The sequence below is a fragment of the Erigeron canadensis genome, chromosome 9, assembly GCF_010389155.1.
Source record: "Erigeron canadensis isolate Cc75 chromosome 9, C_canadensis_v1, whole genome shotgun sequence".
Lineage (NCBI taxonomy): Eukaryota > Viridiplantae > Streptophyta > Magnoliopsida > Asterales > Asteraceae > Erigeron > Erigeron canadensis.
Window position 1 is genome coordinate 34,871,332 of NC_057769.1, and position 11,399 is coordinate 34,882,730.

An 11,399-nucleotide genomic window follows, 5' to 3' on the forward strand; every position below is an offset into this window, starting at 1 on the left:
GGTTTACTTTAGGTATGCTATGATGTTTATGTATTTAGCTATTTATATCAGATAGTAGTATTTGTTTATTTGGGACACTCTTTGATGTTAACAGTTACTTTTATAAATGCATACTGGAACTCATATTGATCACTAGTTGAATATACTGGGCAGAGGCGGTTTAAACTAATTAGTCCTTGCAGCATCTATGGCGGATGTTGATCTCTCGTTTCTTGCAATTTGTGTTCTCATCCCATTCTTTTTTCTCATCTTCCTCAAATTCATTGTCCGTCCTCACCCTGTCACAATTCCAATCAAATCGCGCCATGTGTTTATCACCGGTGGATCCACTGGCATCGGCTTAGCTCTAGCTCGCCTTGCTGCAGCTGAAGGTGCTCGTGTCACTATATTAGCTCGCAACCTTGAGAAGCTGGAGGAGGCTAAGACCTCTATCCATCGCTCCACTGGCATGGATGTCGCTATTGTGAGTGCTGATGTATGTGACTTTGAAGCTGTTAAGAATGCCATTGAAAGTGCTGGCCCCATTGATGTTTTGGTTTGTAATCAAGGCGTTTTTGAAGCTCAAGAGATTGACAATCTGGATATGAAGGCCATTAAGAACATGATTGATGTGAATTTGATAGGAAATTTTCATCTGGTTAAGGCTGCGTTGCCAGGAATGAAAAAGCGGATGGGTAGGGAGCCAGTTTCTATATCATTCATGTCGTCTCAGGCCGGTCAGGTACTGTGTCTGTTTTCTAAGTTTACTGCTATTACATATAATTCTCTAAATATTATTGTTTGTTAATCTACTTTTTCAATTGTAGGCGGGCATTTATGGTTCTACGGCATATGCAGCTAGTAAGTTTGGCCTAAGGGGTTTAGCAGAAGCGCTGCAACAAGAAGTTATTGCTGACAACATTCATGTGTCACTTATATGCCCTCCCGAGACAGAGACAGCTGCTTTGTTGAAAGGTTTAACCTCCATCTCAATTCTCCCGTCACCCTTTTGGTTCTCCCATCTTTTTGACCAGTTTTTATGTTTGTTGCAGACAGAGAAAGAAGGCCGAGACTGACAGGCATCATAATATCATCCTCTCCTGCAATGCAAACTGACGAGGTTGCAAAAATAGCATTAAATGGTATAAAAGCTGGTCGGTTTTTTGTCACATGCAACGCTGTAGGGATGTTGTTGTCTATAGCAACTAGTGGTTGCTCTCCTCAAAAATCAGTCCTCATGGCATTCATTGAGATTATTTTCATTGGGGTAGCGCGTATTGCAGCATTGTGCTTTCAGTGGACTTGGTACAAAAGTATTGAGAAGTACCATGCTCAACAGAAATAGTAGTGTTTGCTGAAGTAAAACCCGTGTTCTAAAAACAAAAGGAATTTTACGGTAAAGCAGATCTATGTGTATTTCCTTTCATATATGTTGAAAGTTACCGTTCTGAAATGCATGTAATTACATTCTATATTGTGCCAATGTTGCAGCGTCCATCATGATATATTTTGTTGCGTCTTGATACACTTTAGCGTTCACTCCAATCAGAGATAGAAAGTTGTCGTTAGCTTATCGACATTTGTTTCTTGCTTCTTAGTTGTGGGATTGGGTACATATATGAAAGCTTCACCGAGTCAATGAGAAAGAGCTAGCAAATGCCCATCACAAACCAATTCTTTTTATTGAATAATTTTAGGTTGAATTTACTTTCAGCTGGTTCGAGTCAAACTTCATTCAGTTTGAATACTATCTTTAAATGCATATAAACTTATCTTCTTTATAAAGAAGGATTGTTTTCTACAACTATTTTTAGAAACATTATGAGATGTCAAGATCATATATTTAATAAAGAAGGATTGTTTTTTACAACTATTTTTAGAAACATTATGAGGTGTCAAGATCATATATTTTTTAAAAATGTTTATCTTTCATTTATGATGTCATATTTAAAAAAACTCATTTAATGCTTATTTAAAATTTCTAATCCTTTAATTTTTTCTATATAATATTTTGAAATGCTTTTCTATACTTTGTTAATGTAATAGGTATTCTTCATATCAAGTTATAATATATCGATAACAAAAATTAGATACATTCTTTTTGGTTTTAAAATTTTAATTACAACACCCGGGTTGAATCCGTATCGATTAGCTAGTTCATATAATAACAAGATGAGGAGTTCACATAAACTAAATTTCAGTTTTAATGAAGTTTGTCGAGTCCCATGTGTGTTTACCAGTTTATGGTTATGTAATGTAAATATTTATGATCAAGCTCATATCAATTGTGCCTTTTTTTAAATGGCCCATTTTGACTCGTTATCCAAACTCAACCTCACAGCCGGCTTAACAATTTTGGGTTTGGTGGTAGCTTAAGGCCTACACATGTTATAGCCTCCAATTTTTTCTGTATTGGATTTAGGTATCTTTAATTTTGGGCTTATATTTACCTTTTGACTCGGAACTTAAAAATTTACTTTTAAAAAAACTAGAAAAATAAACTTAATTTGTATAAATATTTTAAACTTTTCTTGTACATACAAAAGGTAAATAAAGAAAAATTAACTCAATCATATATAAATGGTTTAGTTTATTTTTATCGGTTTCAAATCCTGCTAAATATAGAAGGTATTGTAGGAAAATTTAAGATCAGGCCCCAAAAAATTAGTGGCTCGCTTAAGCCCCAAAAAATAATTATGGATTTATGGATAAAAATAATTTTTGAAAAATAAACGAACACAGATTAAAATATCAAATCGAATGTATCATAGATATCACGTCCGACAAATAAAGGTATCATATGAATCAAGAAACGCCTAAACTTTCGCTCTATAACTTGTTTGTATCCGTTAAGTTAATGAGGGGCCTCTTTAGTCTTTAGCCTATTCATTTATCGGATTTATTACAACTAGATCGAACTCTATAAGCACCTATATTTTAAGCTTTCAACTCCAATGAATGACATCACTGACATGAACGTTCGAGATATATATTAGAAAGTGTAGTGTGTTGGTGATTGCCATGGCACATTTGTTGTCCTATTTTGCCTTTAAAACATGTCAACAATAAACTAAACTTATTTGTTTTGTGGGAAAGCAATTCCCATTATAGCTCAATGGTTAAGCATCAGTTTTACATGCTTTAGGTCTCAAGTTCAAGACATGAGAAAGTCATTTTAAGGAGTTTTCACAAAGTCCTCCAGTGAAACAGGTTTGAGTCCTGCAGAGGGGGCAGAGTTTTATCCCAATTAAATGTTATGCCTTTGGGCGGTTTAGTTGAGAGTTTCTCCTCCTAATAGGTATTAAGGATGAAGGGGATCTCTAGCGCGGATCCGGTTAAAACAACGTAAGCTAGATCCCCTGTTGCGAGCAACCTTTTAAAAAAAAAATTGTTTCGTGGGAAAACAGAAAACTATTAAATAGACAAAGTTAGCAACCTTGTTTGACAACGAAATCTGAGGATGAAAGAAGATTATTTAGTACTTATTTTTTAGATAAAGATTACTTATTAGTCAAAGTTAAGAATTAAAATGTAAATTTATTTTTTTAATATTGACATTTGATTTTAATTCAATGGTTAATGATGTTTCAGTCTAAGTTGATACAATGTCAAAGAATTTCAATCGTTCTTTTTTCCCTATATATTTTTTTAGCCAGATATACTAGTCTTGTTTCAATTTTGTTATGTTATTTTGAAAATTTTTTTTTATCTTTTAAGCCAAAAACCTTTTTTAAGGCAATTTTAAGTTTTTATTTTTGTTCCTTTTATTATTTGTATAGTCAAAAGTAAAGTATTTAGTGTCCAGTTGTTAAATAAAAAAAAATGGTAATTGAGAGAGAACCACTTAGCCCTTTGGGTTCCATGTCACACCACCGCATATTAGCATCCCGGTGACTTCCCCAAGGAGTAGGTGAGAATAAAGAATACTGGGTGACTCATAGATCCCTTATGAAGAGGACGGTGATATAAATTTGTGTTGCTTATGAAGTTTATAACTTTTATAAATTTTTTGTAATTGAAATTTTAACTAATTAATACTCATTACTTTTAATGTAATACAAGTTTCTATTTGTTGGTATTTTAATAATGCATAAATTTAGTAGCATTTTTACAGATTATACATGCTAGCTAACCAAGCCAATTCTAACTATTTTCTAAACTTTATTTATGTGTAAGATTTTATTATGTGATTAGATATTTTTGATATTGTATCCGGGTTTGAATTTTTTTTTATTGATATAAACATAAACAAACTAATGGTTATAGAAATGGCCTGTCAATGAAAATATTCTCAAACCACCCCAAGATTTGAGATCTTAAGTAATACTTGTAAAAGATATGATCCTAATTAAATTGATATGTTAATCTAAACTTAAACTTTTTAATATTATAACAAAACTTTGGAAAGTATCTACTTTTATTATCTCGTGATATTTTTACCATACTTGACCTCAAATCTTAATCTTAAATTATTACTCTAATATTTTTTCCTAAACTGTTGACACATCTTGAAGAAAAAGAAACCGAACATAAAAAAATCCAACCTAAACCATCTTGAAGAACAAGAAAGGGCAAAACTGTAAAATCAACCACATAAACCGCCTCAAAATGACCCGATTCTATACGAGATGCCAGATTCGGTGGGCGATAAAACCTATGTCTCCTACTATAAAACCCCCACTCATTTTCTCTTGATAGTATTATATACAAAAATCTATATCTATATATTTTCTCTCCAAAAAACTTCAATTTTATTTTCAGATCTCAACAACCATGTCTTGCTACAGAGGAAAGTATGCTGGTATAATTTCTCATCATCCTTCTTCTTCTTCATATGCATATATACACATATATCTATATACTTGATTTCAGTTATTTGATCTGCTATGTCTATCTGCAGTTGGATTTTTTGATGTTTAGATCTATGATTTTTTATGTTATTTTGATATGATCTATGCTGTGAAGTTGTTAAATTTATTGTAATTTAAGTTAATTATTCCATACTGAATCACTTCAAAACATTTTCTCTAACTATATATTTGTTTTTTTTTTTGCTTATATAAAAATAAAAAAATTATTTAATCAGTGTTTAGTGTGATCAAATGATCTTTTTAATACAGATCTGATATGAATTTTGAATTTAAACTATTTAGATGAAAGAAGAAAATACTTGACCTTATTTTAATCAGGTTAATTTTTGTTTATTCTGATTTTTTGGACAACTATATAGATAGTTTCTGATTGCAGTTATGTTAGTTTGAGTTCAATTTGTATTGAGTTAAATGAAAATTTCAATTTTTATCAACTGCTTTAGATTTTCATGTGTGTAAAATAATAATTAAAAATTTGATCTATAGGTTTTGTAATATTAGGATATATAGTATTCTGAATATATGAATCTGATTGGAATCTGAACTTATATTTGATCATCAATAATATAGTAATATGATCTCTATGTGCACATTGATTTTCTGTAACTAGTTTTATCAATGTTTCATACAGTATTAAATGGTAATAGTTGTGGATTAAAATGCTATTTGTATGACAATTATGTTCCTTCAGGCACATCACTTGATTTTATCTTGTTTTGATATATATCTAAATCTGCATGTGGATGTATTTTATTTTGCTTTTGTAAAGTCAATCTGTTGATCTTTGTAAATGTGGACTTAGCGTTGTAACAATTGCTTTGAGGACATAGACAGCTGAATTTTTATTTTGGAAACAGTTTCACTATGAAACACCTTAAAACTTTTAATTTGGTTTAGGAATTAGCTTGAAACATTTGTTCGGTTTTGTGTGTTTTATTCTGATCAGACAGTTTGTAAATATTATGTGAACTGTTTAATTGTTGATCATTTAAATAAACATGTTTATAACTATTGGGAAACTGTTTTGATTCTTATCAGATGAACTAATTGCCAATGCTGCTTACATTGGTACCCCTGGTAAGGGTATTCTCGCTGCTGATGAGTCGACTGGCACAATTGGAAAACGTCTATCCAGCATTAACGTTGAGAATGTCGAGTCAAACAGGAGGGCACTCCGTGAGCTTCTTTTCTGCACTCCTGGTGCCCTTCAGTACCTTAGCGGAGTTATCCTTTTTGAGGAAACTCTATACCAGAAGACTGCTGCAGGTACCATATCATATAATTCGAAGCTAATTTGATTGTCTTATTGGTCATTTTACAGGTGTTGCAATTTGTTAACTTAAAATTTCAAGCTACTTGTATGTTTAACAATCTGATATAAACTAGAATGTTGTTCTTACCCTTTTAACCAGTAAAATCATCATAGAAATATTGCAGTTAGTGGGCAAAACAAAGTAGTGCACATGTATCAGTTAATTGGATAGACATTTTGGTGTGTGTTTTTCACAAATTTACCTCTACATTAGTGCTATAGTAGGATTTTGTAAATTGTTTTATTGAACTAATGTACACGGTTACATTTCTTTTTGAAGCATTTGACTCCGTTTGTATAATTTCTATTGGAACAGTGTATGTAATGATACTAACAGGTGTTAGTAAATCTTTATTTTATGTTTATCTTCAATTGCTAATTCTTGTAGAGTTCTGATAATAATTAAATGATTGCAGGTAAGCCGTTTGTTGATGTCATGAAGGAAGCTGGAGTCCTTCCCGGTATCAAGGTTGATAAGGGTACCGTTGAGCTTGCTGGAACCAATGGTGAGACCACTACCCAGGGTCTTGATGGTCTAGCCCAGCGATGTGCTCAGTACTATACTGCTGGTGCTCGGTTTGCCAAGTGGCGTGCAGTCCTAAAGATTGGTCCTAACGAGCCATCCCAGCTTGCAATCAATGAGAATGCTAACGGGTTGGCCCGTTATGCCATCATCTGCCAGGAGAATGGTTTGGTCCCAATTGTTGAACCTGAGATCCTTGTTGATGGACCCCATGACATCAACAAGTGTGCTGATGTGACTGAGCGTGTTCTAGCTGCATGCTACAAAGCTCTGAACGATCACCATGTGCTTCTTGAGGGTACCCTTTTGAAACCCAACATGGTCACACCTGGGTCTGATGCCAAGAAGGTTGCACCAGAAGTAGTAGCCGAGTACACAGTCAAGGCTCTGCAACGAACCATGCCACCAGCTGTCCCAGCTGTTGTTTTCTTGTCTGGTGGTCAGAGTGAAGAGGAGGCTACTGTTAACCTCAATGCCATGAACCAATACAAGGGGAAGAAGCCATGGAGCCTGTCTTTCTCTTTTGGACGTGCCCTACAACAAAGTACCCTCAAGGCTTGGGCTGGAAAGGAAGAGAACGTTAAGAAGGCTCAGGATGCGTTTCTTACCAGGTGCAAGGCCAACTCTGAGGCTACTCTCGGAAAGTATCAGGGAGGTTCAGGTTTGAGCGAAGGTGCATCTGAAAGCCTCCACGTCAAGGACTACAAATACTAAGCTGCTGCCGGTTGGTCTATTTGCTTACGGTTACTATTTTTTGTGTTTTTAAATGACAGTTTTGTCTGATTGAGGTGGTTTTGGACCTATTTCTATGCTGCGTTTTATTTTAAAACTGACTGATCCAAGTAGGATATGGTTACAATAAATATGATAAAAACATCGGCGGCTTTAAGGTTTGATTTATATTATGAATATGAATGGTTTAGTTTTCCATATTTGTGTTTGTTTTTATCCATCCTTTTTGGCAATTTGAAGTTTTTCTTCACACAACTGAGCCATCTGAGGTCAGGTAGTAATGATTTGTGAATTGATGCTTTAGTTTTGAGGTTAGCATTTGTGATTGAATTTATAGTTGGTTGTTTTTATATTATCTTGTTGCTTATTAGTTAATAAGTTCCAAAATTGGGTAATAGCACCTGGCTGTGGGTTTTTTCCCGAACGGCTGATGAAAGTTGTTAAGAACGGGTCTAAAAGGGTTCAGAGGTTCCTGAATGTTTACTTTTCATCGAAGTGCTTTTTAGCCTTATGGTTATTTGTTTGTGTTACTCTTATCAAAAAGTGCTTTTTTTGGGTGCTTTTCTACTTGTTTCGTGTGTGTATTTGTCCTGTTATGCTTGGAAAAGCTAAATCTGTGCGTCTAAAAAAATCAGGCGGAAAGATAAATATCTTTTCTCGAAAGTAAGTGGTGTTATTTTGTTTTGGCTTTAAACCAGTGAGTGTTTGCCAACAAAAATAAGATAATCGAAAGTTTACTTTTCTGTTTCATTTTCTACAATTCTGTTCCCTTTCAGATGGACTTTTTGAATGCATTGTTGATCAATTTACGTTTTTTTTTTTCATTTTTCTACCAAATTTTAGAGTCACACCAAAATATTACATACAAACTATCTCGACACCATTAACAAGCCAACTATTACAATCAATAGCATCCACCACAGTTATAATATTTCCTTTATGTCGCTTAACAATGTTGTATTGGAGACATTTCTACCAATTACTAAGCCATATGTTTCAACCATACCTTTATCAAACTTTGAAGTGAGTCATAGTAATTAACAAACATACAATGTCTTAAGTCTTGACCTTCAAAATATGATTGTAAAAAGATTACATCACTCTATCTTATACAACTGACTCTAGTAACACACTGTTAGTAAATAATAAATATTGATTGCGTGGATGCAGAAAGATCTCTGAAAAGGTTTGCGAGACTACTACTGAACCACCTCACCTCTATTAATATGTAACCAGTTAACCAAACAGTTGAATAATGCCGAGTTATATAATCAAAAATCACTTTAGTCCAACTTGAGGTAAAATCTAGACACTTATATTTACAGATATCCATTTGACTTGTGTAAAGATACAAGAAGACCCGGAATTCATTCACAATTAAGTTGGTCAAATTGTCCATGAACTCCTGACATGAAAATACGTCATGGCTTTAACATATGATGATTTGTGTTCTCATGGTACCAAAGTAGGAAGGCGCAAAACGTTGTGTTGTTTGGAGTCGCACTTATTGAAACCTTGGCATGCAATGAGGTGACACAACGGCATAGACACCACCCAAAGTTATAACATCATAAATGATCATTGGGATGGCATGGTTACACTTACAAATCATAGGCCAATTGCTTCTTACACTTACAAATACAGAGGTTGTGTTCATAGGCCACTTGCTTCAGAATTAGCATGTAAAGTATTGGGAACCTTGCAAGATTGCATCCTGAGAGCACAGCGGTCTTGGGAACACCGTCTTTGTATACATACATGATCTGCATGTCTTTCAAAATGAACTACTGTTAGGAACATCAAGGTAATCAATGATTACTAATCATGTATGTCCGACAGCACATTCACGTATACAGGGGAAAACCAACATAAGATTATGTCGACCATTTTGTTTTTTCAAGATCCATAGCCATTCATTAATTTTGTGCAAGAGAATGAAACGGTGCTCAATGATACTTCTGATAAACTAGGAATTGACGATTGACGTGGAATGCTGAAATACTTTCTCAAGTAAATTTGAAAAGTCATCTCTCATGCATCATTTTGTTCATCGAGTGCTTAAAAACACAACAATGACAAACGAACTTGCATAATGTTACTCTTTTGAAGGTTTTAAACTATTGGGAAGCTGCAGGAGTAGTTGCAGCTCCTAAGGGACGAAATCAAGAACATTAACACAAATTCTTTGCTTTGTGTAATATCAAGTCATTGTTCAGTTGCTTAAAACTAATCATTTGGGCATTTTGATATATTTGAAGCTTAATAATGACATTTTTGATATATAGTTATTTAGTTGGGTATATATGATAATTTGTAACTTGATATTGGTATATATGAAATTTTTCCATTTATTGAAAACCAAGAAGGCATAATATGGTGAGTTATTTTAGGATCAATTAGGACCACATCATAATCATCATTACCGACCACCACCACCACCACCATGATCATCTCCGACCAAAAACATGATCCTCCGGCTCCGGCGACCACCGCCGTCTCCGGAAAATCATGTTTCAGTTGTATATAACTTACACATGTGTAAGTTAACTTAAAAATGATTTTCCGGTGGTCCCCGTCTCCGGAAAATCATGGTGGTGGTCGGAGATGATGGTGGTGGTGTGTAAGTTACAAAAAACACATGTCCTAATTGGTCCTAAAATAAGGAGTGGTCCTAAGATAACTTTCACCTAGCCCGAACGACTAACGGTTATCACCAAGAACTTTACCATGATCTTTGGTGGTCTCAAAAAGAAAGGAAACATGACAAATATGGCTTGACCTAGACTACCACGACCCTCACAAAGAAAGACTAAGTCACCCGTTGATAACCTACCGGGTTTGAACAACATAAACAACTCGGGCCAACTAACCTAAGCCCATTATTGGACCTGAAACAAACCAAATAAAAACCTGACACAATAAACTCGAAAGCTCCTCCCCTGAGTCCTGACACAGCCTTCTTGTTTAATTCCCAACACTCCCATGCTTTCTCGAGCTAGAACAAACACTTCTTTCAGTGGCTTTGTCATGCAATCAGCAAGCCGTTCTTTGGTTCCTCAAAACTACAGATCAATCATCTTCTGTTCCACCAATTCTCCAAGATAATGATAACGAGCATCTCGTCGGTCGATGCATAACAGGGTTCTTCGAGAATTTAATGGAGAGGCGTTGTCACACAGTATATGAACAGCTGTGGGTACCTCATCTTCTAGATAATTCATGTTTCATGGATGAGAGTGTCACAATGTCTTGCTTCCTCGAACAGCCGTGCTTCAGTGGCTTCAGCAACCGGGCCACAGATTCCATTAGTAGTGGCTTCTCTCCCTTTTCATGTTCAGGATCCACAGTAGCCATCAGCAGTAACTCCTCTACCTCTTCATATGCTGCCTAATTAACCGTTTTCTCATCACCGGGGAATTCATACTGGAAGTGCCCCAATTTCTTGCATTTGTAATATTCGAATTCCGACTTGTCAAATTGACCACACCCACATCCTCTACCACGTCCACGTCCATGTCCATAGGACTGTTCTTGCTCAATCTTAAGTACTGTGTACTTGCGAACCAGCTTCTGCTCATGTACAAGGAGAGAGCTCTGTAGCTCATCCACCGATAGGGTGCATAAGTTTCTTCAATAGATTTTCTTCATAGTTCTTTATCTGTGTGATTGTAGCATTCTCCTCCCTTGATTTAGCATACCCCTCCTCCATGACTCCTCAGTACTCTCTTGAACGCAGAAGGTTCTCCGTGACCATACTCCAGTGGACATAATCTGACTTGTTTCTTCAGCAATGGCCAGACTTTCACACTCAACTTATTAGCTCTCGATCTCCCAAGAAGGCATTATATGTATAACACTCAACAGAGTAACACTAATAATTATCACCACAATCTCTACCATGATCTTTGCTAACTTGATACATTTAGAAAGTTATTGATTATGACCTGGTTACAATTAAGTTATTTTCAGGCATTTTCACGAA

The 11,399-nt window shown here is 35.1% G+C and overlaps 2 protein-coding genes across 2 annotated transcripts; both read left to right on the forward strand.

Moving 5' to 3' along the window:
* Nucleotides 1-74: 74 nt before the first annotated feature.
* LOC122581095 (3-dehydrosphinganine reductase TSC10B-like) lies at nt 75-1,637 on the forward strand. Its single transcript, XM_043753244.1, has 3 exons — nt 75-721; nt 807-954; nt 1,032-1,637. The coding sequence occupies exons 1-3, from the start codon at nt 188-190 to the stop codon at nt 1,322-1,324; spliced, it is 975 nt and encodes a 324-aa protein (XP_043609179.1). The 5' UTR covers nt 75-187; the 3' UTR covers nt 1,325-1,637.
* A 3,034-nt stretch (nt 1,638-4,671) lies between these two features.
* On the forward strand, nt 4,672-7,617 carry LOC122581093 (fructose-bisphosphate aldolase 6, cytosolic). The gene is made up of 3 exons (XM_043753242.1): nt 4,672-4,780; nt 5,889-6,116; nt 6,579-7,617. The coding sequence occupies exons 1-3, from the start codon at nt 4,753-4,755 to the stop codon at nt 7,397-7,399; spliced, it is 1,077 nt and encodes a 358-aa protein (XP_043609177.1). The 5' UTR covers nt 4,672-4,752; the 3' UTR covers nt 7,400-7,617.
* Nucleotides 7,618-11,399: the final 3,782 nt, after the last annotated feature.